At 46.0% G+C, this 27,502-nt stretch overlaps 2 protein-coding genes and 1 pseudogene across 3 annotated transcripts in view; 1 reads left to right on the top strand and 2 right to left on the bottom strand.

The window, feature by feature from the left end:
• The window catches only part of YARS1 (tyrosyl-tRNA synthetase 1), a 68,065-nt gene extending 43,426 nt beyond the window's left edge, over positions 1–24,639 (bottom strand). Inside the window, exons 1-2 of one of the 2 annotated variants that reach the window (XM_088451211.1) lie at positions 24,473–24,639; positions 4,197–4,297 (exon numbers count right to left, since the gene is read on the bottom strand). In XM_088451211.1, coding sequence (XP_088307337.1) covers positions 4,197–4,253 — 57 coding nt within the window. In that variant the 5' untranslated portion in view covers positions 4,254–4,297; positions 24,473–24,639. Of the gene's footprint in view, positions 1–4,196; positions 4,298–24,044; positions 24,427–24,472 lie in introns of those variants that run through there. The other variant, XM_088451212.1, reaches the window with a different exon arrangement.
• On the bottom strand, positions 12,012–13,359 carry LOC148500869 (uncharacterized; annotated as a pseudogene).
• Positions 24,590–27,502, top strand: part of LOC148500867 (S100P-binding protein-like) — a 37,252-nt gene continuing 34,339 nt past the window's right edge. Inside the window, exon 1 of the mRNA XM_088451210.1 lies at positions 24,590–24,740. The gene's annotated coding sequence lies outside the window, so the exon portion shown is untranslated. The remainder of the gene's footprint in view (positions 24,741–27,502) is intronic.

Genomic DNA, 27,502 nt, shown 5'->3' with positions numbered 1-27,502 from the left:
GAGGCGTAGACCTAAATCTAAGCCCACCTGTAGGAAAGCCAGCACTCTGGATATCCAAAAATCCTGGAGGATCAAACCCTCTAGGGTGACACCACTCAAAATAAGTATGCCATACCCTGTGGTAGATTCTAGCCAAAGCAGGTTTCCGAGCTCGAAGCATGGTATTCACCACCACTCTTGAGAAACCCTTAGATCTCAAGAGGGAAGTCTCAAGAGCCACGCCGTCAAAAGACAGGCGATTCAGGTCCAGGTAGAGAGAAGGGCCTTGAGACAACAGGTCCGGACGTTAAGGCAATAGCAATGGAGTGTCGATGGACAGACACTGAAGATCAGAGTACCAACTCAGTCTGGGCCACGCAGGAGTCACCAGCAGTATCTTGCCTCCTTCCTGCCTGACCTTTCGAATTACCCGAGGCAGAAGGGAGAACGGAGGAAACAGGTACGCAAACTGGAAGTTCTACCGTGCTGATAGAGCGTCCACTAGGAGAGCCCCTGCGTCTCTTGTTTGGGATCCGTACGCCCAGAGCTTGCGGTTGTGCCATGAGGTCTATTTCGGGAAGGCCCCACTTGTCCACCAGGAGTTGGAACACCTCCTGGTGAAGAGACCATTCCCCCGGGTGTACATTGTGGCGGCTGAGGAAGTCCGCTTCCCAGTTGAGTACTCCCGGAATGAACACGGCCGAAATGGCTGGGAGATTGCTTTCTGCCCAAGTCAGAATGCAAGAGACCTCCCTTAGAGCCGCTTGACTTAGAGTTCCTCCTTGATGATTTAGGTAAGCCACCGTGGATCCAATCTGAAATCCAAAACGGGCGTCCCCTGCTGAGATGTGATCTCTGTAACCACCAGGTCAGGGATAGGCATACCTCCGGAGTGAGCCTGATCATCTGCGTCTTTATTCGACAGGGAACTCCATCCCACCTGGAGAGGATCAACATCTGCAGAGGTCTGGAATGGAACTGGACATATTCCACCATGTCGAACGTTGACACCATGGATCCCAGCAACTTCATTGCCGAAAGAAGCGACACTCGGAGACTCCTTAGAACAGTGTGTATTTCGGACTTCAACAGGGATATCTTTTCTTCCGTCAAAAAGATCCTCTGTTGTTGAGAGTCCAACAACGCTCCGAGGTGGATCATCCTCTGAGAAGGAATCAGAGATGACTTCTTCCAATTCACTAACCAGCCATGAGCCTGCAACACTGATATTGTCAGTTGCAGATGGCTGCAAAGGATCTGTGGCGACCCCGCCAACAACAGAAGATCGTCCAAGTAAGGTAACAGGTGAACCCCCTGCAACTGCAGGTGTGCCGCCATAACCGCCATTACCTTTGTGAACACCCACCGGAGGAATGAAGAGAGGCGGGCTGGAGAGGATCACTGACTCAGCCTGCCAAAACTTATATGCAAGGCGCCTGAGAGTAGTGAAGGGGGAGGAGCCTCCTGTGCTGAACAGGGAAGGCGTCCTCCCCTGGCAGGCCATTAACCCCGGGGATGCTGGAGCGCGTCCTTAACGCTCCAGCCCCGCATCCCTGGTGTCTAGTGTGAGTGCAGGCTCATGCCTGGCTCCACTATACTGCCGCCCCCAGGCAGCCCCCAGCCCTGGGTACGCAAGGACTGCGTAACAGCGGGTGCCTACCGCAGACACCCGCTGCTTACCTTTGATGTCCCTCGTAAGTCCGGCCGCAGTCTCAGACCCCGGGGTGTTCAGCTAGCTGGAACCCCGCAGAGCCCGCCGAGCTCCCCGGATCGCTACCGGTGGTCGGCGCCGGCGTGGGTGTTGGAGTAGTAACATGGACGTCCGCTGGACTGTCCATGCTACTGCTCTTGAAGATTCTTCAGGGGCTGTGAAACACAGCCCCCGTGAGGTAACCCAGCTCCGGCCGGGCATCTACTGAAACTGAGGTGCCTTGGCCTGGGGGCGGGGTATAGGAGGGGGCCTGGTGCATCCTGGGATGAAAAGATTTAACTGTGTGCTGCCCATGGCGGAGCCAAGCCTATACCCCCCCCCCAAGGTATCCCTGTGGACCCTAAGGACCTTGGAGTAGAAAAATGGTTAAAACCAATTTTGCTCCTAACACAAAATATTTCATATAAAATTCAATAATTGCTTCATGGACATGAGGTGAATAAGAGAAATGGCGGATGAAGAGAGACCATAGGGACAACATAAAGAAACCTTGATACGTCTATCACAGCATGCTTGATTGTGAGTTTGGGTACGCCCATCATCTTTCTTACTACTATTGATAATAGATTTCTGAATAAGTCAAGAATTCCATTCCTGTATATACTCAGCTACATAAAGGATAAAGAAAACTTTTTGGGTGGTATATACTCCGTTTTATATGGGAGTACGGTATGTTACTTGTAAATTGAGGACTCGAGTGGAGGACCATTTTTTACATAATTACCAACATATTTTAGATATACTATACCATTGTTTTTTTGTTTTCCTTTTTTTCCTCTCATGAGGAAAACCTGATATGGAAATCGGTATTTGAAAATGAAGACCACCCATAGGGTTGGAGTTCCACATTGGTAGAAACACTACTTGGATTCAACCGAAATAAGTGACTTTTTTACCCCTTCTTTATGCTGATTATGAAAATCCTATTTTATTACGGTGTATTCTTCTACTCTTTTAGTTTATTAGCTGTGCGAAGTACAGGAGTACTTAACTCTTTTGCTATTCAGATATCTTTCCTGGAGGTGGATGATCTCCTTTCTTAGTACTCCCTAACTGCTGCCGCTTGTGTGCGCAGTTAACCCCTCAACTGTTCTGTTCATACTACATAAGGTGTGATGGGACTGCATGGGTGTGTGTGTATGCATATGTGCTGAGGTTACAGAGACTACATATGTGTCTGTGCCGTGACAACAGTCAGTCCGTAAGTCTGCGTCCTCTGGCTGGAGCAGTCATTCCATGCACACCGTAAACCCGACATAAGATATTGGAAAAGTTGAAATAATATTATGTCCCATATCCATGCATTTGTATATTATAACAAACTTTCTGCTGATTATCTGAATTATCTTTCCTCCAAGGATGAGGTACTAATGAAGGTGGTGACCAATAAACAGTATGCCGGGGCGCCGGTCTCCCGGTGTCGGTAAAATGAGCGGCGTCTACATCTAGACGCTGGTTATTTCACCCTCGACGGGATATGACAGTCGGGAAGCCGGCTGTCGGTATAATGTCAGCCAGCTTCCCGATTACATCCCGTTCTTTGTCACCTGCTACATTAGTATCCCGTATCCTTGCTACAGTAAAGGTAATTCTAATTAACAGTAGCTCAGGATCTCTAGGATCCATAATTATTTTCCATTTTCCTCCTGCGGCACTAAAGATAACTGCCTGCTGTCCTGCAAGCTTCAAGGGCCTTGATCTCCTAATTTGTGGATAGATTTTTTTTGTAAGCATACCTTTACTGCCTTAGGCTGCCCTCATTGCATATAGGCATTGGGTAAACAGTTTGTACACACAAGACATTATAGAGATTATACCTCAACATACAGTAAATTCTTCAGGATTTTCCTATTTTGTTTTTTAAAGTTATTTCTTTGACAGGAATAAAAATGAACTCTTTATCAAAACCTGAGCAACATATCCCAGCGTTAATGCTAGTGCCCAGCTGTAACTATATGCCCAAATGAGGTAAAGTACATCTGCGAGAATAGTAAAGGTTTGAGAACAAGGCATCAGAGCAGTTACAAAGCTCATGAGGCCAATGTCTGGTGTGAACCATAATTGTTCTATAATATTACATTTTAAATGTGTCAGGCCAACTTTAAAACATACAAATATGTAAATGCAGATAATACATACAAATATGTAAATGCAGATGAGTCTAGGTGCAGAGAAACATGAGAATACAAATGAAAGTAAGGAATCCATAGTGTGGTGCTGAAAACAATGAAAACAGGGAATACGCTTTACAAAGCTACTGTACCCATTTTTCCAGATGATGCGCTAAACATCGATGGGAATTTTTTTTTTTTTAAATATTCTTTCCTTTTAAGAAAACAAAGCTTAAAAAAAAAATTTAACTAAAAACAAATCAAGTGCAAGGTTTCAATAAAATGTAGTAAAAAAACAAACAAAAAAAAAACCCCCATTATAGTACAGGTTCAGAAATAATTTAAAAAAATTACCCCAAAAAAATAAACCCAAAAAACAAAGAAGGTATACAAACCTGCAGGTTGCGTGTAATGAGCTGAGCCTTTTCCTCAGGGGTCAGACAGTCACCCATGACGCCCGCTAGGAAGGAAACAATCTATTTCACTGATAGAGAAGCTGGAAAAAAAGTGACAAATTACATTGTTATTTATTTTCCATCAGAGAAATCCCACCAGCCTGATTCATGAATTATAGTCATGTTTCCCTCTTACATGCATTGTCTCTCAATAATTTCTCTTTTACTGTACTAATCCTTAAAAGGAAAAGCAGTGGATTTACTCCTAAAATAATTGTCATCAGCTAGTTTTCAGACAAAAAAAAAAATAAAAAAAAATTCTATATATATATATATATATATATATATATATATATATAATATACACACACACACATATATATATATATATATATATTACATACATACACACACAGAGACTTCTGCCCAACCCTTCCTTACTAGATGCCTGTGGTTGACTTAGATTACGGAACAGAAATTTAACTGAATAGCATTTAACTCTCCTATTCTCTTTCACATATTTAATGAGAGCAAATACCTTTTCTAATGATGGAAATGGCTTACACATGGCATTTATGGCTACTGTACATCAACTATAGTACCTCAATCGCATTATAGGAGTATAAGAAATTACAGGGGTTGTCTGCTTTAGGATTACATCACCTCAATATACTGTCAGCTATGTAGAAAATAAATATGGGTCCCCTGCTCCACTGCCACCTATCAGCATTAAGCCAAAACTTTTTCATGGCCTGGAACATTTGCAGCCATGGAAAAAAGTTTTGAGAATGACAAGTATTGGTTTTCACAAAGTCTGCAGCTTCAGTTTTTATGATGGCAATTTGCATATAATGGAGAATGTCATGAAGAGTGATCAAATGAATTGCAAAGTCCCTCTTTGCCATGACAATGAACTTAGGGCCTGATTCAGACTTGGGAATAGAGTGAGATATCTTTCTCAACTGATCATCTTGGTGAAACCATGCTGCACTGCAAATGGGGCAGATTTAAAATGTGCAGAGAGATTTAGATTTGGGAGGAGTGTTTCCAAACTGACATCTAAATTGTAGAGTAATAATAAAGCTGTGCAGTATTTATGGGCTACATGCAAAGTCAGCCAGTATTTACCCCACATGTACATTTTTTATGCATTTACACCCCTTGCATTGCAATATGGTTTGTTCAGGTTCACAGTTGAGAGAGATATCACTATTTCCAACTCTGAATCAGGCCCTTAATCCCCAAAACAACATTTCCACTGCATTTCAGCCATGCCACAAAAGGACCAGCTGACATGTCAGTGATTCTCTCGTTAATACAGGTGAGTGTTGACGAGGACAAGGCTGGGGATCACTCTGTCATGCTGAATGAGTTAGAACAGACTGGAAGCTTTAAAAAGGAGGGTGGAGCTTGAAATCATTGTTCTTCCTCTGTTAACCATTGTTACCTGCAAGGAAACGCGCAGTCATCATTGCTGTGCACAAAAAGGGCTTCACAGGCAAGAACATTGCTGCTAGTAAGATTGCACCCAAATCAACCATTTATCTCATCATCAAGAACTTCAAGGAGAGAGGTTCAATAGTTGTGAAAAAGGCTTCAGGGCGCCCAAGAACATCCAGCAAGCGCCAGGACAGTCTCCTAAAGTTGATTCAGCTGCGGGATCAGTGCACCACCAGTGCAGAGCTTGCTCAGGAATGGCAGCAGGCAGGTGTGACTGCATCTTCACGCACAGTGAGGCGCAGACTTTTGGAGGATGGCCTAGTGTCAAGAAGGGCAGCAAAGAAGCTACTTCTCTCTAGAAAAAACATTAGGGACAGACTGATATTCTGCAAAAGGTACAGGGATTGGACTGCTGAGGACTGGAGTAACGTTAATAACTCTGATGAATCCCATTTCAGATTGTTTGGGGCATCTGGAAAAACACTTGTCTGGAGAAGGAAAGGTGAGCGCTACCATCAGTCCTGTGTCATGCCAACAGTAAAGCATCCTGAGACCATTCATGTGTGGGGCTGCTTCTCAGCCAAGGAAGTGTGCTCACTCACAATTTTGCCTAAGAACACAGCCATGAATAAAGAATGGTACCAAAACATACTCCAACCATCGAACAGTTTGGTGAAGAACAATGCCTTTTCCAGCATGATGGAGCACCTTGCCATAAGGCAAAAGGGGTAACTAGGTGGCTCGGGGAACAAAACATCAAAATTTTGGGTCCAAGGGCAGGAAACTCCCCAGACCTTAATCCCATTGAGAACTTGTGGTCAATCCTCAAGAGGCGGTGAACAAACAAAAAACACAAATATTCTGCCAAACTCCAAGCATTGATTAGGCAAAAATGGGCGGCCATCAGTATGTGGCCCAGAAGTTGATTGACAGTCTGCCAGGGCGAACTGCAGAGGTCTTGAAAAAGAAGGGTCAACACTGCAAATATTGACTCTTTGCATAAACTTAATTTAAATTGTCAATAAAAGCCTTTGACACTTATGAAATGCTTGTAATTTTACTTCAGTATACAATAGTAACATCTGACAAAAAGGCCTAAAACCACTGAAGCAGCAAACTTTGTGAAAACCAATACTTGTGTCATTCTCAAAACTTTTGGCCATGGCTGTATGTTCCAGTGCTAGAACAGTTTGCTGGTGGGTAATTGGAATCTTGAAGTTACTCAACAAATGCTCCAAACAGTTGTCACATTCAACAGTACTCCCGACAGCAGCAGTGGAAATCCTCACAAGTCTTTGGTCCTTCATCAATGAAACGGCTTTTGCCCTGTCTTGCATCTGCATGGTCATTCGCTGACTAACAAGTAAGACACATTCCAGTAATGAAGCCATTATTAATCTCCTGCTAACATGAAAAACACTGCATGATCTGCAGTACTACACAATTAGGACAACCTATTTAATAGGCATAAATAGTTTTCAAATTACTTTTTGATTTAGAATAAAATTTAAAATGCAGCAGTTATTAAAAGGGCAGCTTTCAAAGATCACAATGCTGCTGGTCAATGTTTGGTCATATGACTAAAACACCATCGCAGCAAAAAAGCACCACCCTCAACCTGGTAACAAGAACCTTCTCATCAATACACCACAATGGCACAGACGACATGAAAGCAGTTGCCGCTGTACCAGTTTAATAAACGATTGTTGTTGTGAAGGTTAGGACATGTTTTATGAAGAGAAGTCTGCATTGTTATCCATTTGTCACAAAGTGAGTTTGCATAAAGTGCCTGATATTAATCGCCAATCAATCATAATTTCAGACTCCATTAGAGCTTTATCTACCTTGTGTTAAACACTGAAAACTTGTACAAATATTTTATTGCCCATTTCACATGACTAGATTAAAAATAGTAGTATATTATGAAGCTGCTCTATTCAATGAGTCTCTATTGAGTGTCTCTTGCTATTTCACCTAAACACGAATACAAAGATACAGGTGGAAAAACTTGGGGGCTGCCAAGGAGTTTTTCAAAGAAACAGAATTACCGGTAAGAATAATCTACTTTTTTCTTTTTCAGTCCTACATTTCAGCTTACTTATAGGATGTACACAAGCAATAATATGGGAGGCCAATCAAAAGTAAAAAACAAAAAAAATTAGAAACAGCTATCTGCTGCCTAAGCGACTGTTAGAAACATCCGAAGAGTAATGATTGGTAACGGTATGGATAAATGACCATGCTGCTGCCTTGCAAAGTTCTTTAGCTAATGTTGGCATCTTTCCCACCCACAAAGTTGGACACTGCTCTGGCAACATCTGGCACCATTGACTGTTATTTTTGTTGACAATTCTGATTAGTTCCCCAATCCACCTAGGCAGATTGAAATTCCAAGGCAGAGAAAGGGCATCTACTCAGAGTTCCCAAACATCTGTGATGGGAGAAGGAAAGTGGTAGTTTGGCATGTTGCTATCAAATCAACATGTGGGCATACACATTTTCATATTAACAGCTGGAACATCTTTGTTTAGTTCCCACTCTCCCAGTAGAATCTGCACCGGCCTGAGGAACTTTGCTAAAAAGTTCATTTTTATGGAGTCATGTAGAGGTAAAAGTTAGAACAAGTTTGTGTCTGCCCAATTCATTATCTTTTCCACTTCTGACATCATGACCTTGCTAATGGGTACCCTCAGCCAATTTAGGTACACAACAGCTGTCATGGCGGAAAACAATTAAGTGAATGCCCTTTAATTGCAATTGGTCATAATTTCTGCCTACTAATTTCTTATGGACTCCATGCACCTTGCACAATTTGTATTGCCAGGTCCCCAACCTCCTGCACTTGAATGTGTTATTAAAACCATGTATTGAGGACATGAAATTAGACTTTCTGTTTTTACAGAATTTGTGGTGGACTCCTGCAACCAAATCCAATCGATCCCAGGAATCTTTCTTGTAGCTGATCTTGGACAGAACATCCCAATGTAGTTTTCTCATTTGCCATTTTGCCTATGGGACCTACATCTTTTGTTGAGGAGAACATCCTCAATAAATGAAGGCCGATCCTAAGCTGACTACTAGGGTAAACTTTAACCAAGGTTAGCACTGCCCAGATCTTTGGGCATCTTTACAATGATATTGCTATGGTTTCTAGTAGCAGATCAATCTGTACGCAAAGAAACCGGAGTGGGATTTAACCAACTTATTTCCCCCAATTTGTGAGCAATCCATTATGCTGAAGAAAAAAAGTACATCATTTACTTTGACCTGCTCAATTTTCTTTGGATTTTCTGTAATCAGAAAATCATCCAGGTATGGCCATATTGTTACACCTTGTTTTTGCAGCTCCACTAAGTGGGTTACAAGCACCTTGGTGAATGCACTTGATGCTGTTGACAACCCAAAGGGGAGGTAGGTAAATTGGTAGTGATTGCCCAGAATATGGAATATGATAAACTTCTGATGACTTTCTGCAATGGGAGAAATTCTTATACCAGTAAAAATTGCTGTACACATTTCCATTCTGAAATGTCTTACCATGATGTGTTTAACTGCCAGAGATCCAGAACGGTTCTGAAGGATCTGGATAGCTGTTATTTATTTTCATTACTAGTAACAAAAAATAAAAAAGATCTTGTTCCTTCTTGAGCAGGTGTTACTAATTCAATTGCCTTAGTTTTATGAAACTTTTGCAGGGATTATTTCAAAGTTTTTAGTTCCATGTCCCTGTGGTGAGGCACTGAAAACCTGTAGAATCTTGTAACCAAACTATAATTCAGTGGTTGCAAAGGAAACAAAAAACGGTAGAACATAACCAAATTAATGAACTGTGGACTGGGTGGCCACATGGCAAAGGCGAGAAACAGAACTTTCGTGGCAGGCAGTCCAAGAGGTCCCAACCGAACGCATACAAAAGGAGCTGAGATGGAACTACATTTAAGGCCAACCATTGGCGACACAAGTCTGAGGTAGAACCATTCGGAATCACCTGGAAAGGGTCTGTTTTGAAGCCAACCAACCCCGTGTGGAGGCATCATAAAAGACAACCAATTCATCAGTTTTCCTGGAAGTAGTATGAGAACATAGGGTCATACAGCCCTAACCAATGCCAGAGACGGTGAAGATGCATATTCCGATAAAACAGGAACTCCAATGGGTTGGGCAACATGTAAGGCAGGGACCACCCTTAGGCAAAAAAGCCGGCCTTGTGTGAAGCTCCACCTACTGGATAGAGCCCCAAGCTCTGACACCTACTACTGATAGCTCTGCTATTGGCTATCTGCCCAGAAGATTGTGCGAGATCCACCATGTCCAGGGTCTCAAACACATACGATTTTAGGACTGTCACCCCAGGGTGGAGATTCCATGGTAGGAGGAGGCACAAAAGGTAGCTGGACTCTATAAACTCCCTGCAAAAGATCTTTAGACCCAGTAGCAGGGCCAACCTACGTCGACAGAAGATGAATAAAAAGGCAGCAACCTGCAGCCTCAGCACGCACAGGCTAAAAAGTAGCAACCATTCCCGCCTGGAGGAACAGAATTCGGGACAACCGGAAGGAGGTAGTTGTAAACAATGGCGTTCACACCGAGACACAAGGCTTCCAAATGGTAGTGTGCCACAAACACTGGCTTCCTGACCCAAAGCATAGTGGGAGTAGCAGTTTCAAGGACACCTTGTGCTTCAGAAAAGTGGCTGCAACAGGCACGCTGTAAACCAAGATGCTATAATGTAGGGTACACGAACGGACCCTGCTAAAGAAGGATTGGATGGTGTGAAAACTGCCACGGCCCAACTGGGAGAAGCTGCAAAAGAACTTCAGTGAGGCCAATCTGGAGCCACCAGGACTATTGCGAAGTCGCGGTTGATGTGTTTGAGAAACTGAGACCACCGGAGAGTATGTGGACTAATTGAAATACACATTTATTTAGTGAGAGGGATTGCCTCTCACCTGAATTACTCATATTCCTGTGGGATCAGCTCCCTCCAAGGGAGACTAAAGCAAATCCTGTGCAGTCTGGAGCAGCAGCGGAGGTTTGGAACTCTGTATTTTCTGGGTTGCCATTTTCTACTGGGGCAATAAGTTTCTGTAACTACTTTTGACATCTGAATCAAGTTTCCCAGTTTGACGCGTACCCGCAACCTTTGGTGGATGAACTGGTGGAAAAGTTGGCGTGTAGCCGGTATCTTACGAATTGGCAAATTCCCCTAAGCGAGACCACCAAGGAGAAGACTGCCTTATTGACGCCTGATGGTCTGTCAATAATAGGATTTTGGTACTTACCGATAAATCCCTTTCTCCGATTCCACAGGGGACACTGGAGCCTCAGTACAATGGGTATAGAAGTGGGTTAGCCGGGAGCTGGCACCTTTAATAAAAAAACTTGAATGGTGGCTAGCTCCTCCCCCTCTATACCCCCCCCCAGGTCAGTCTAAACAACTGTGCCCGAGGGGAGCTGGAAAGTAAGGAAAAGGAAACAGAGAAGCCACAGCATTCATATATAAAGAAGGTTAATAAAAGACAAAACCAACATTCCAATCAGACAACAGTAACAAACAACCATCTGAATGTGGAAAAGTTAACAAATGCAGGTAGAGCAGCGCAGGGTGGGCGTCCAGTGTCCCCTGTGGAATCGGAGAAAAGGGATTTATCGGTAAGTACCAAAATCCTATTTTCTCCTTCATCCACTAGGGGACACTGGAGCCTCAGTACAATGAGGACGTCTCAGAGCTCACAAACCGGGTCGCTGAGAACCCTGCAAAACTGCATGGCCAAACTCTGAAGCGGAGGCCGCAAAAGTATCAAAACGGTAGAATCTTAGAAACGTGTGCTTGCCGGACCAAGTGGCGGCTCGACAAAGCTGGTTTAAAGAAAACCCACGAGCAGCCGCCCATGAAGGTCCTACCGAGCGCGTTGAATGCGCTGTAATAGAAGCCGGTGGTTGCCTGGAAGCCACCAAATAAGCCTGTTTGATAGTCAGACGAATCCATCTGGAAATAGTTTGTTTGGAAGCTGGCCAACCTTGTCGGGCCAAATCAAACCGAACAAACAAAAACATCCGATTTACGGAGCGAAGCAGTCCTGTCGACATAAATCCGAAGAGCTCTGACTACATCTAAGGATCTAGAAGCTGGAGAGTCATCCTTAAACACAGGAACCACAATTGGTTGATTTATATGAAAAGCAGAGACTACCTTTGGAAGAAAGGACTTGTGTGTGCGTAATTCTGCCCTATCTTGATGGAAAATTCGATAAGGAGGACGGCATTATAAAGGCCCCCAGTTTGGAGACCCGCATCGCTGAGGCGAGTGCCAAAAGGAGAACCACCTTCCAAGTTAAGTACTTTAACTCCACCCTCTGTAGCGGCTCGAAGGTTTCAGACTGGAGAAAAGCCAATACCAAATCTAAGTCCCATGGTGCCGTAGGAGGCACAAAAGGAGGCTGAAGCCTGACTTACTCCCTGGAGAAAAGTCTGGATATCCGGTAATAAGGCCAATTTTCTTAGGAAGAAAATGGATAACGCGGATATTTGTACCTTTATGGAACCCAGGCGAAGACCTGCCGTTAAGCCAGCCTGAAGGAAAAGAAGTAGACGTGATACCTTAAAAACTGAAGGAGGTGAATTGCGTCTTTCACACCAGGTGACATAAGCTTTCCATATGCGATAGTAATGCTGAGACATAACCTCCTTGCGAGCCCTAATCATGGTAGGAATTACACTTGACGGGATTCCCTTCTGTCTAAGAACGGCCCTTTCAGAACAAAGCCGCCTTAAGTCTTGATAAGTAAACGGCCCCTGAAGCAGGAGGTCGTCTTGAAGAGGAAGCGGCCACGGCTCGTCTACCAACAGATTCCTTGTCTGCGAGTACCACGCTCTTCTGGGCCAATCTGGTGCTATGAACAGCACTCTGACATTCTCGCGTTTGATTCTCTGAAATAAGCGAGGAATTAGCGGGAAAGGAGGGAATAAATATACGTAGTGGAACCTCCACTGTGTTGTCAGGGCATCCACTGCTGCTGCCTGTGGGTCTCTGGTCCGGGAACAGTAAATTGGTAATTTGTGGTTCAACCTCAATGCTATGAGATCGGCCTGTGGACGACCCCACCTGAGAGTTAGTTGGTGAAATACCTGAGGATTGAACGACCATTCCCCTGGATGAATATCTTGCCGACTGAGATAATTGGCCTCCCAGTTTTCCACTCCTGGAATGAAGATGGCAGAGATTGCCACTGCGAATTATTCTGCCCAACGCAGGATTCTGCCTACTTCCTTCATGGCGGCTCTGCTCTTGGTGCCGCCCTGTCTGTTGATATAGGCGACCGCTGTGGCATTGTCCGACTGTACTCGGACTGCCTGACCCTGCAACAGAGGCTGCGCCAGTTGGGAGAGCATAAAATATTGCTCTTAACTCTAGAATATTTATGGGTAGACCTGCCTCCCTTTGAGTCCAGTGCCCCTGAAAATGTCTTCCCTGGGTCACTGCTCCCCACCCTCTTAGACTTGCGTCTGTGGTGAGGAGAATCCAATCCCATACTGCGAACCGTCGTCCCGTCAGCAAGTGCGAGGGATTCAACCACCAAATTAGAGATGTTCTCGTCTGGGGAGACAAAAGGACTCGCTGGTGGAGAAATAGGTGTGATCCTGACCACTGGGAAAGAAGGTCCAACTGAAAGGGGCGGGCATGAAATCTTGCAAATTGAATTGCCTCGAAGGTCGCCACCATCTTTCCCAGCAGGCGGATACAGAGATGTGCTGATACTCTGTGATGCCGCAAAATCAGACGCACCATGCTTTGAATGGAGGAGAACTTGTCCTGGGGCAGAAATACCTTCTGTTCCACTGTGTCCAATATCATGCCCAGGAACAGCAGACGCTGTGTCGGAGTCAAGGAGGATTTTTTGAAGTTTAGGGTCCACCTGTGTTGCAAGAGAAGATTCTGGGTCCATTGAATGTCTATTAACAATCGAGCTACTGACGGAGCCTTGATCAGTAGGTCGTCTAGATATGGGACAATGACTACCTCCTGATTTCGCAGCAGAGCCATCATGACGGCCATGACCTTTGTGAACACCCTTGGTGCCGACGAAAGACCGAAAGGTAGGGCCTGAAATTGCCAATGCGAGTCTAGGGCCGCAAATCGAAGAAATGTTTGAGGAGGCCAGATAGGGATGTGGAGGTAGGCATCTTTTATGTCTAGGGACACAAGAAACTAGTCTTTCTCGAGTCCTGCTATAACAGAGTTTAGAGACTCCATCTTGAACCTGAAGGTTCGAAGATAAGGGTTGAGATCCCTGAGAATAGGTCTCAGAGCCGTCCGGCTTGGGCACCACAAACAAGCTGGAATAAAAACCCTGACCTTTCTGATGGGTCGGAACTTCCACTACCACCTGGGACAATAGCAGCCTCTGTATTGCTTCTAGAATAACCTACATTTTTTCTGATGCCAGAGGTAAGCCGGTTGTGAAAAAACGAGAAGGCGGACCTATTCTGAAGTCCAACTTCAGACCGTGTGTAATGATGTTCCTGACCCAGGTGTCCTGGCAAGACTTGATCCACACTTCCCTGAAATGTAAAAGACGAGCTCCCACCCTCTGATCTCCCAACTGAGAAATGAGAGAGTCATGTGGAGGGCTTTGCTGTTGTCTTGTCCTGCTGGGACCCAGATGAAGCTGATGTTGCAGTTCTACCACGGCCTCTAGACCCGCGGGAGAAAGCTGGAGCTCCCCTGGAGCGTCCTCTAAACCTGCCGGGGGGACGAAAGGACCGAAAGGAAGGACCCGCAGAAGGTCGCCTAGGAGGGGGAGCCGCAGATTGTAGGGCAAGTGGATTTCCCACCAGCAGCCTGTGAGATCCACTTATCCAACTCCGTCCCGAAAAGAAATTCTCCGGTAATAGGAAGAGCTTCTACAGCTCTCTTGGACTCTGCATCTGCGTGCCATTGACGCAGCCAAAGGGCTCTTCTGGCTGATATAGCTAAAGCCGAAGATCTAGCGGAAAGACCACATATGTCCTTAGAAGCTTCCCCAAGGAAAGCGGCCGATTCTGCAATCTGCTCGGCCAGCTGAATGAGATCTTCAGTCTGCGATCCTGACCTCAGACCTTCTGCAAGCTGTGTAGCCCAGGCTTCGACAGCTTTGTTTACCCAACAGCTAACCTGTGCTGGACGCTGTGACACTCCTGCCACTGTATAAATGGATTTTAGCGTGTTTTCCTGCTTTCTGTCGGAGGACTCCTTTAAGGAAACAGCACATGGAACGGGAAGCACCGTCTTTTTAGAAAGGCGGGAAACTGAGGGATCTACAGCTGGGGGAGTTTCGCATAATTTCCTACTATCTGGTGGAAACGGATAATAGGATAAAATTTTCTTAGAGACTTTAAACCCCTTATCAGGGTGTTTCCACGCTGAGGTTAGGATATCATCCAACTCCTCTGAAGCTGGGAAAGTGACAGCCTGTCTAAATCTCTTACCAAAAATAGACGGTTTAGAAGACACCTCTGAATCCTCTATGTGTAAAGCCTGGCGTACTGCAGTGATTAATGCATCTACGCCCTGTTATATAGGTTCCGATTCATCAGGAAACTGAACCTCTTAGTGAACCTCGCCCTCCTCAGGTTCCTGCACTTCCTCATCATCCGTATCATCCCAATGTAAAGGATTCTGAATAAGTCTCTTATTAGGGACATTATATAATGAGGCAGCAGGAGGGGCCTGGGACATAACTTTAGTAAGTCCCTCCACAGATTTGGCTAAAGACCGTGCCCAATCTGGCTCAGGTGATCTCTGTGTGATCACCTCCCTGTCTCTGCGAGCTGCTTCAAGCTCGTCAGAGAGTCTAGCCATAACCGAAGTTATTTGATCAGACCATAATGGTTGGGATGGAGTGTCGGCAGCCTGCGGCTGAGACACACACTTGTCACACAGCAGAGAGGAGTTAGATTGTTCTTGTGTGAACTTCTCTGCGCATCTTTTGCATGAGAAATACTTTTGTGCAGCCTTAGATCCCTTAGAAACCATGCTGCAGCACTCTGTCACACACCACACACACACACAGTAGGTGAGAAGACAGATATAGAGACTACACATTAACCAAGGGGGGGCAGAGAGGGAGATTGCTATGCCCCCTTAGCAGCTCTATAATAGAGCAATAAACAGCCCTTAAAAGAAACCTTTACTGGCCTTAATCAGGTTCTTATGTGCAGTCTCCAGGAGCAGCCCTTCCTCTAAAATGTCCCCCAGCATCTACTGCAGAAGCGCTGGGAGGCAGGAGCAGAAGACGGACTTAAGCTCCGCCCCCTCCGCTATGGGGCCTTCACCGCGCTAGCGCTGCTGCTTTGTTTGCCCGCCTGAATGAAGTCCTGACTCTCCCGCTAGTCGGGAAGCCAGGACGCACTGACCTTGAACCTGCCATGGCTGCCGGCGGCGGGGTTTATGCTGGGGGAAGCCCGCGACGAGCGCCGCATGCAGCGCGTCTAGGGCTCCCCAGAGACTGAGGTCTCTGTAGCTGGAGACCTCAGCGCGTGGCGGTGAGGTCTCCCCGGCAGCTCCAGCGGTGCAGACAGGCAGGGGCAGTGGGGAGCCTGTCTGTATACTCAAAATAATTCTTTAAAAGTGCTCTTAGGGGCATATTCAATTACCCGCGGGACTGCTCGAATGTCCCGCGGCGCAGGGTTAAGCTATTCAATAAAATTGCTTTTTTCCCCGCGCCGGTAAATGAGCCCTCGCTCGCGGGAACACAGTTTCCGCGAGAAGTGCGGAAACTGTGTTTTTCTGACGCGCGCGAGGCCGACAAGGGCGGCTTCGTGCAGCTGTTGCCTCGCACCTACATGAGGTGCGAGGTAAAGCCCGTCAGCGGGGATTCGCGCACGGGGTCTCGTGGACACCCGCGCGTGGAATCCCCGCTTATTGAATCACCACCAGTGCGACAATTAGCCGCGGGGAAAACCCCGCGGCTAATTGAATTTGCCCCTTAGTGTGCCTTAATGGAGCATAGGTCCAGCTCCCAGGGCACAAACTTTAGACTGGCCTGGGGGGGGGGGGGGGGGGGTATAGAGGGGGGAGAGCTAGCCACCATTCAAGTTTTTTTATTAAAGGTGCCAGCTCCCGGCTAACCCACTTCTATACCCATTGTACTGAGGCTCCAGTGTCCCCTAGTGGATGAAGGAGAAATAAAGTACTTCCTTTTGGCCTTCATGGGGCACAAACGACATTCCAGTGTGCAATGGATCGCCTACTAAGGCCACACCAGGAAGTAGCGTTTCCGCTAGGCTGTTTCAGCGAGGAGCCGTGCCCGCCCCACTGATACAGCCTGAGCGTTCTGTCCCCTCCTGTGGGTGGGGGAAAACGGCAGTGCAGCAGTCACCACCGGTGAATGGATGATGGCCGCATGCGCCCGGCATCCATTCACAATGACCGCAGTGCTTGAGGGATGCCGTTATGTCTGTAAGTGCCGGGCACGCCCCCAAGAGTGACAAAAAGAGGATGCATAATAAAGACTCGCCCGCTTTTCATTGCGCACTCACCCTTTTTGATGTGCCCTTTCTCTAGGTCCAGCACCGGACAGAGTGAACACTACAGGGGGTACACCACAGCCTATTTAGAAGACATTTCGCCTCCAGAGCTTTACAGTTGACTGAACCATTAAGAAGGCTCAGCGGGAAAGAATCCCCTGGTCCAAAACAGGCAGCATGGGAAGATATGAGGACGGCCCTGTGCTCCAATTCAGTCCTACAGGGATCTGATTTCCAGAAACCCTTTGTCCTGCAAACCTATGCCTCCACAACATGCTTGGGAGCTGTTTTATCACAGTTCTTTGTGGGTGAGGAGAAGCCAATCCTATGCTTAAGTAGGAAACTGCTGCCACGCGAAACAAAAGTATGCTATAGTCGAGCTAGAATGTTTGGCAATAAGATGGACAGTAGAAGCCCTAAAGTATTATCTCCTGGGAAGAGAGTTTATGCTAGTCACGTATCATGTACCTTTGAGGTAGATGCACCTCAAAGAGGTCAACCCCAGGGTTACGCGTTGGTTCTTGACCATCCAACAATATAAATTTGTTGTACATCTGGCTGGAGCTCAACATACAAAATGCGGACGCACTGTCCCGGAAGTTTGAAAAAGCAGAATAGCGTCCGTCACAAAGGAAGATGTGCGTAAACCAAGATGCTGTAATGTAGGGTACACGAACGGACCCTGCTAAAGAAAGATCGGATGGTGTGAAAACGACCACGGCCCAACTGGGAGAAGCTGCAAAAGAACCTCAGTGAGGCCAATCTGGAGCCACCAGGACTATTGCGAACTCGCAGTTGATGTGTTTGAGAAACTGAGACCACCAGAGAGTATGTGGACTAATTGAAACACACACACACACACACACACACACGTTTATTTATTAGGTGAGAGGGATTGCCTCTCACTTGAATTACTCACATTCTTGTGGGATCAGCTCCCTCCAAGGGAGATTAAAGTAAAACCTGTGCAGTAGTGGAGGTTTGAAACCCCGGGTTGTTCAGGTCTGCTGGATGACAGGAAAGTTTTAAAACCCTCACCCACCCAGTGTTCTGAGCAGTGACGCCGAATAGCAGCCAGCGAGTAGGAGTCTCATTAGTGCCAGGACTTTTCTGAACTAGCTGTGCCAATGAGCATAGAAGACTGTGGCTGCATTCTACCGCAGCAGACAGAACACTAGCACTTTGAAGACCCTGTTACTAATAAATTATATATATTGAGTGCAACCTTGATATATGAGACACAGGGGTGCACGTGTAGTTAAGTTAATCGTATATACAGACATTTACAAACAGCACCAGAAAAATACATTTTTAAAAAGGTAGCAGTGATCGGCTTACGTATACAGGATATGAGGTCCTTAGTGGAATCTAAACCCTAGTCAGAGAGACTGATACCCCTTGGTTATTGCCGGGTCTACCAAGGTCGTGGCTCAATGAAAAAGGTTCCCAAAAAAGAACCTTGGTCTAGTTACCCAGAAATCCAACCCGGGCAGTGACCAGAGTTGGACACTGGAAGGACCCGGGTTAAGGGGACAGTGTTAACGGATAACCCGGGTCAGATGATCCGGGTCCCACTTACAGCATGGGGAGATCCGGCATAAGTGTTCCACACAGACGCAGTGTTAACTGCACCGACCCGGGAATAACCCGGGTTGGCGCTGCAGTGTGAAAAGTGTCCATCTTGGTTCTAATCCGGTTTGGAAGTGTGTTCCAAATCCCAGGTCGGACCCAGGATTTTGGTAGAAAAGAGGTATGATTAACAGTATCACCCCACTGGGGGACTCTGGTCTGCTTACTAAGCCAGTCTAGAGCAGTACCTCCCCCTGTAGTGTGACTGAACTAAAGTATCAGAACTACAGAAATCGTCATATACAGCATGATCCAAAGCTGGGGTGTCAGATTACTCTGTTGTCATGGATAGAATATGGAATTACCACCAGAACCACATTCTGTTTATCATTTCTTTTTAACAAGTCTGTCCCTTTTAGGAGTTTATGTCTGTACAGTAGTTCACAGACACATTGCCCTCCACATCGGCGCTATCTTGTAAATATAGCGCCCATCATTTAACACTGGCCCCCTCAATAATACATGGGGGAGAAGCGGTATCAGCGCACATAACGTGCACTGATACCACTTTGTCCCCTTAATACATCTCCCCCACAGACAGATAATATAAGAGCAACAGAAGTGCATACCAAGCTGCTAATAAACTCAACTGCTAAAGGTCAGTGGAAGGCTGTATCTACTGCACAGGTTAAAACAAACACTGGCCCTGCTTCAACAAGGCTCACTATTGCGATTACGCACGCAGACGGCTGACTGTTGCATACTGCGCATGCAACGCAGTGTGCAAAGGCGCGACTGCGGTCGCAGTGACCACGCAGATCCATCGCAGAGTGATTGACAAGAAGTGAACGCTTGTGGGTGTTGACAGGGTGGTGGCAAGGGTAATGCAGGCATGTCAGTGCGTTTGAACGCCGTGGTGTGCATAAATTAGCCACTGCGATGGCATACGCATCTTGAGTACTCACTGCGTGCAACGAAGTTAGCAATTTCTGTGCAAGGTCAGGGCTGCTGTAATTCTGCGTGAGGGACCGATGGTACTCGATGTTACAAATGTTTATGAAGGGTTATAAAGTATTACAACTGTGAGATAGCAGTAGTGGGAGACAGTGGGCATTTCAATGCTGCCACTGCGACACCATTGCGATAGCAATCATTAGCATATTTTCGAAGCAGACCTGCGTGCGATCATGGAGCTGCGATTGCAATAGCGATCCTTGCAGAATCAGGCCCACAATTTGCAGCCTGCCAGAAGGGAAAATGTTGAATAGTCCCTATTCTGGCTATCTACTACAGAGGCACACAACGGACAGTGCTCCATACACCTAACCAACTTTTTCATCAGACCAGCCAACATTATCTTTAAACCAGCCAACTTCTCTACAACTTGTGAAGTCACACAAGTAGACGAACAGTGTCTGCCTACTGCTGCATGTTCTAAATAGATTTTTGTAAACTAAAAATCTGTCAAGATCCGAAAATGTTCTATGGCCAATGGTCTTCCAGTAACAAGGGAGAGATCTGCGATAACTCCTGCATTACTACCTTAAAAAAACGGGACGGCTGTAACTTAAAATTGCATCAATCATGCAGAAACTGCGCAATTGGTCCTTTTTTTTTTTTGGCAGGACCTAAAGTTATTGACGGGCTGGCAATGAAATACTGGGCGAGCAAAGAGAATACCGACATTTAATGATTGGCGATATACATCTTAAAGCAGCACATGGAGAGCGGAATTACCTCTAGACTGTGCAATTTGTAGTAGTGTAGACGTGTGACCATTCACGTCCCCCAACATCCCATATAAAATTCTGTATCTCAAAGCTGCCAAGAAGGGGAATAGTCACAAATGGATACCGTATGTATACAAATGGAGAATGAATATATATATATATATATATATATATATATATATATATATATAAATAATGCAACCGCAGGGAAGGCACTCTGGGACTTGTAATACAAAACACAGATCAGCACATACTTGCAACGTTGCGGCTTTAATCACAAACCGGCATCAGGCATGAAAATACAGTAAACAGTCCTACCTTATGTACCCCGTTCACCAATCACCCAAGTGGATGCACCTTCCTGGGCATGCTGCCGGTGCTGACTCCTGCATCATCAGGCACCCAACGGCACCGAAACGTTGCAAGTATGTGCTGATCTGTGTTTTGTACAACAAGTCCCAGAGTGCCTTCCCTGCGGTTGGATTATTGATTTTTTTTTTGTAGGTTCTTGCACCTGGGCTAGCTCTTCAAGAAGGGCGAGTGGTGTGTGTATATATATTTTTTATGAGTGGGGCTATTTCTCACCTGAATTGCCCACATTCTGGTGGAATCAGCTCCCTCCAAGGGAGGCTAAATTGAAACCTGTGCGTTCTGAGTTAGCAGTGGAAGTGTGGAATTCCAGGTTTTCACATTTACACAGACCTAGCTGGAATAATCACTAGAGCACAGAAAGGGTTTAAACTCCCACATACCTGATGCTGGATAGGCTGGCCAGGTGTGGTGGTTAGCACTAGGGTGCCAGGACCTGGAAGGTCCACAGAGATTGTAACTGCTGACTGTTAAGCACAAGGAGTGTTTGGACATTTACTTTTCTGTTTATTTGCTTATTTTCTGTCATGTGCCTGTGCTCACGTATGCTAAGGTGCAGTGTTTACTGCCATTAAAAGCCACTGCTTTACCAAGTACCTGCCTGTCTGGAGTCCTCATTTCTATACCCTGTGTTACATGATATATATCTAACTAACAGTACAGCTGTATTACCCTGTATAGGTTATATCTTCTGTGTTTTATACATATATAAATGTAGACATAAATAAATGTATACTAGGGCGGGTGAATTTCAAACTCTTTTTATAACTGAAAAAAACCTAACAACATATCTAAAAATGTAATGACACCAGGATGCTGAAGATGAAACAAGGGTGGACATTTCAGCAAGACAATTATCCCAAACACAGCCATGGACACTCTCAATTGGTTTCAGAGGGCAGAATTCAATTGACTCCTGACCCCATCGCGCCCGACGGAGCTATTCTATTCTTGCTCCTGTCGGACGCAATCAGCTGCCAGCGCTACATTTCAGCTCGCAGCCCCTGGGGGTTGAGAGCTGAAATGTGCGAAAAGTGACATGTTTGGGCTCCCAAACATCACTTTTCGCGATCACGCCCAGCACTTTGGTCGGGTTTAGCTGCTTTACGCGGCTAAACCCGACCACTTTGGGCGCGATCAGAACGAAAATCTAGAACAATTGCATAGCGGCCTGCGATCTCCTGTCACTTTAGACGGGAGATGCGGGCCGCGAAAACAATTCCGCCCAGAGAAAGAAAATAAAGTTCTAGAATGGCCCAGCCAATCACCTGACTTGAATCCAATTGAAAATCTATGGAAAGAACTAAAGATCAGAGTTCATAGAAGAGGCCCACGGAACCTTCAAGATTTGAAGACTGTGTAGAAGAATGGGCCAAAATCACACCTGGCAGTGCATGCGACTAGTTTTTCCATACAGGAGGCATCTTGAAGCTGTCATTACCAACAAAGGCTTTTGTACAAAGTATTAATGAAATTTCAGTAAGCGTCTATACTAATTCCGTGTGTCATTTCACATAGTTACACAACTTAATTTATGGTTCGATTTCTTTGCATGGGTTGTTGCTGATATTTGGTGAAAATGTCATTACAATAGCCCCATTACAAATATATTTACTGAGAAAAATATTGATGTGTTCAATACTTATTTTACCCGCCGTATGTGGTACTTGACAAATTAATGGCCACATGAACGACTGAACCCAGGGTTTCCCAACATGACATTGCCTAAAGCATCACATGCACGCCACTGGCTTGTTATCTTCTCAGAATGCATCCTGTTCCATCTCCTCCCTATGTAAATGACACATACATACCTGGCTGTCCACATAATGTAACAGCAAGGGATATTCATCGGACCAGGTCAAAGGTTCAGTTCTGATGCTTACATGCCCATTGAAGGTGTGTTTCGTGCTGGACAGGAGTTAGCATGGGCATTCTGACTGGCCTATGGCTACACAGCCCCAAACACAGCCATACGCAATGCACTGTATTGTAACACATTTCTCCCGTCATCATTAAAAAATGTTTATGATTTCTGCCACAGTAGCCCTTCTCACAGAAAAAAAGGAGATTTGCCCCCCAGCACACTGCAGCAAAAACAATACTTAAATCCTACATGATAATAGCGATTCAGAGGTATTAGTTACATACATTTGCAAATATATGAATAAGCGCCAGGCCAATCGTCAAGGCGCCTCTATACTGGCGTCCCTAGCATTAAGGGGTTCACGTCCGAGAAGCAAGGCACCCCAAAAAACTTCCAACCAAGGGCCATCCCCAGGGCATCACACGAAAAAGGTGATAGTGAAGTATGAAGAAAAGATGTGTAAGTATAAATCAATAAGTGTTAATGAAATGAGAAAGAATTAAAATGACACAAATAATATACAAACAAATAGAGAAGTGATAAAGGTATTCTATGTGAATTAAGTGGTGATGCCATGAGAAAGGCCCAGTCAGAACCCTCCCGGGGGCCCCACTCCCAAATGCTCACCCCAAAATAATTATTGCTACATAATGGTAGCACCCACTCTGGGTCATATAATTACAATTGATGTACTGCATGATAACAGTACATATAAAAGCTGAGAGCTAACTTACCTTGGAGGTACCCCAAAAAACCTCCACATGGCACTATAAGCATCAGCACATCCTCTATTCTCTACGCCAGTATAGAGGAGCCTTGACGATTGGCCTGGCGCTTATTCATATATTTGCAAATGTATGTAACTAATACCTCTGAATCGCTATTATCATGTAGGATTTAAGTATTGTTTTTGCTGCAGTGTGCTGGGGGGCAAATCTCCTTTTTTTTCCTGTGTTCAGTGTAAACCCCGCCCTTTACAAGCACCTGTGTTATGCAATTAAGCTGATCTGAGCAACTACCAATTTTTTTTTGCAAATTTTTTTACAGTAGCCCTTCTGTTGGCTCGTACCACATGCCTTTTTTTGAATTCTCTCACATCAACTAGTCTTGACCACCTAACACCCTGTCAGAGGTTCATGATTTTCACTTCTCGGACCACTGTCACTAGGTACTCATCACAGCTGACCTTAAGCACCCACAAGCATTGCCATCCACACTTGCGCAGTCCGGATTTTCTACTAGACAGTGGGGATCCCAGGGGATTTTCTTTCCTTTCCGGGGTAGGGAGAGCGCTCACCTTAAAGTGGCAGGGTAGGGAAGTATGAGGTGGGATAATAACTGACCCAGCAAAGTAGATTAACTCACCTGTGCATGATTATAGATGTCTTGGACTGTATTTGAGAACCAATGGTCTAATAACGATATGACAAACCTTACACAGTATGTATGCCCTAGACAGCAGTTGACACTTTTTCTCACATCATATAGTGAATGAATCAGCTCCCCCTGTATAACAGGCTAATGCTGTATAGCTCCCCAGTATATCAGTCATATACGGGACACTGGAATGTCATCGAATCGACACAGAGTTACGTTAATTTGAAACATGATGTAAATGGCGTCACAGCTGCAGTGTACAAGCGTCTTCCTAGGGTTGATGCTAGATCCTATGTGTCTCCCTAGCACATTAGCCCGACACCTGCGATAAATGAAGTCTCTCTGTAGAAGGAGACATATGCTGCAAACCGGCGCATAATCTCCACCCAAGTCGACCGGCCGGATGTTATAGTTACCTGCGGCTGCTGCTGTTACACGTGGTGTGTCAGTCTGTCTGCAGCAGGAGAGAGACCCTAGTAGTACTTCCTCCCCAGTCGTTGCCCCCGATTGCGTCAGACGTTCAGATTCAGAATCTGTTTGCTCGGCGCTCGGCTAGCCCGGGCTGCTCTCTGGCTCTGCAATCATGTGAGTAGTTTGAGCGCGCACTCAGGTGATCTTAAAGGCACAGAGCCTATCACCGACATGGCGCCGGCCGCACTCAAGCGAAAGAGAAGTTGCAAATGGGTGAGCCGCCTGTCACAAAAGTGTTTATTATTTAGTATCGGGCACGTCATTAATGTTATGTCACTTGGTATAGGGCGGCGGCAGTAGTTCCTTGCTTTGACGTTTGGAAAGGAAGATTTTTGTAAATGACGGCAACTCCATGCAAACTCGCCTACAAGGCAGCTAGTGACACGAGGCTGTAGTTAGCTTCTTATTTCCTCTTCATCGTGTTCCAGCTTCTTATTCATATAATAATAAGAAATAAGATGTTATTTTAAAACCGTTAAATCAAGTTGGATCGCTAAGTTAACATTGTATAAACTAAAAAGTGTATAACTTACACAAATTCCAGTTTTATTTTGCCTGGCCCAACACGGTTTTGGGCATGAAGCTAGGTGGCAAAGTGGGCAGAGGTGAAGTTTTTAGTAATTGCTGCCTCTCTTTTTCAATATTTTAACCCTGCAAAACCTATAACTTTCTTGACCCAAAAGTGTCTATCTGATTCTGAGACGTACTCTTCGGCTGTTTTTTCGTATGTCTGCGGGTTTCAACTTCATTATGGAGTATGACAAAAATGTGTGCGAGTGTAATCCTGTCCCACCCACTGGTCTTCTGCCTGCTGGCACATCTGTCATTCCTTTATATGGACTTGTACCCGCCCCATACTAGCTGCAAATTATCCGTCACAAACGTCCTAGCTCAGTCCTTAGGCTTGCGATTAAGCATGGACATGAGCTTACACGCCCACTAAACAGGGCTACTACCTGTGATTGCATAGTCTCCACCTACAAATGCCTATTTCTTCTAGGGTCCATAGGCTCCACAGGGAGACCTTGGATGAATCCGCACCATGCAGTTAAAACTTTCAGCTCACGGGATGCACTGGGTCCACTCTCCCTATACCTCAAGCCAGAGGCACCTCAGTTTTGTTGGTGCCCGGCCGGAGTCGGGTCACCATTACGCAGGGGCTGCTGAGGCAGCAGTGATCGCGCTGAGCGACAAAATTTGTGGGTTCCAGGGACCCGCCACTTTAGAAAAATGGGGTACTACCTGAACATTTCTGGGTCCCATCATAAGTTTATACTTTGGAGCTCCCCACATGCCACCACACTGTAGTTTCTGCATAATTTTTTGAAAAACTGCAATCCAATAAATACATTTTAATAATATACCAAAAAGATTTTCTCTGCTTCTATCTGTGCGCTCTTCTATCCTTTTATTCTGTGTGAGCTGCATAGGGGAGGCTGCACTCATGTTGCAGGTTATGGCTCCTCGTCTTCTTGATGTGTAGGAGGCGGAGTTGGGGACAGGAGTAGGAGGCGGGAAGCCCTGGACAGGAGTAGGAGACGGGAAGCCAGGAATAGGTGTAGGAGGTTGGGAGCAGGGTACAGGTGTAGGAGGTGGGGAGCCGGAGACAGGATGATTCGGGGAGTCAGATTATAGGTGCAGGGGAGTTGGGGACAGGAGGAGTAGGCAATGGCATGAGAGGGGGCTGGGTACCAGGTATTAGATGTGGAGGGGAGACACGTACAGGAGGTGGAAGGAAGCTGGGGACAGGAGAAGGGTCTGGGTGTCAGGTATTAGATGTGGTGGAGAGCCATGTAAAAGAGAAGGTGGAGAGGAACTGGAGACAGGCGATGAAGCTGGGTTCCACCGGGTATTAGAGGTGGAGTGGTAGGCAGGAAAAGGAGAAAGGGTTGATTCTATTTCCCCTTCATTCTAAGTACCTGGACGTGATGTGGAAGTGTGGTTCTATGCCCTCACAGCGCTGATATGTTGTCTCAGCTGGAGTATTTAGCCACCGATAGAGACTTGTACCCTGGCGGGTTCTCTTCGGGCTAGGTGGCTCACTTTGCTCGCCACATGTTGTTATTCCCCCTCTATGACTATGAGGATAGTAACTGATGATGTCAGGGTTTGTTCTTTGAAGGGCATCTAGACACTACCCAGGAAAAAGGGGCAGGGTGCCACCGAGTATTAGAGGGGGAGAGGAGCTGCAGATAGGAGGAGGTGAAGGGGTAGGCAGGAGAAGGGGCTGGGTGCCACTGGGTATTAGAGGGGGAGAGTAACCGCTGACAGGACGAGGTGAAGGGGAGCTGGATACAAGCGGTGTAAGTAGGGACAGGAGAAGGGCAGGGTTCCGCCGGGTATTAGAGTTGGAAGGAAGGCAGTGATTAGCTGCAGAAAGCCGGGGACTGCTGGGGCCAGGAGCGCTGTGGTACTCTACTCCCCCCACCTCCCCTTGCACCACACCAACCCCCACCCGATACACTACCCACTTTACACTTCCCTGTCCCAGGGAGCTGGGCTTGACAAATTTTTGTAAAATCTAGAAGCCATCTTAAAAGTTTAGGAGCCAGACCATCGTCCATTACCAAAATATATGAAAGCTTGTATAGACCACCACACATACCCTTTCAGTGCCCCTCAACCTCCCCACATGCCATCAAATCACCACACATGCCTCTTAAATGGTCATCGGATTCTGCAACATGCCCATGCTAGCCCCTGTAATTGAGCCCCCCTGTAATAGAGCACCCAGTAGTAAGCCCCCCCTGTAATAAAGCCCCAGTAGTAAACCCCCCTGTAATAGAGCCGCGCAAACACACACAAAGAAAAACAAAACAACAGAATACTTACCTAAGCACCGATCCTGCGTCCACTGCTCTTCAGTACTATGGGAGAGATGTCATGACGTCTCTCCCATAGTGCCCATGGGGGAAGCCGGATGCTGGAGCTCAAGAGTAAGCTCCGGCGTCCGCTGCTCCTGTTACTATGGGAGA

Source organism: Taudactylus pleione, unplaced genomic scaffold, assembly GCF_031769625.1.
Source record: "Taudactylus pleione unplaced genomic scaffold, aTauple2 ptg000541l, whole genome shotgun sequence".
Classification (NCBI taxonomy): Eukaryota; Metazoa; Chordata; class Amphibia; order Anura; family Myobatrachidae; genus Taudactylus; species Taudactylus pleione.
The sequence above is the reverse complement of the archived record's forward strand: the minus strand, read 5'-3'. Positions and strand labels throughout refer to the sequence as shown.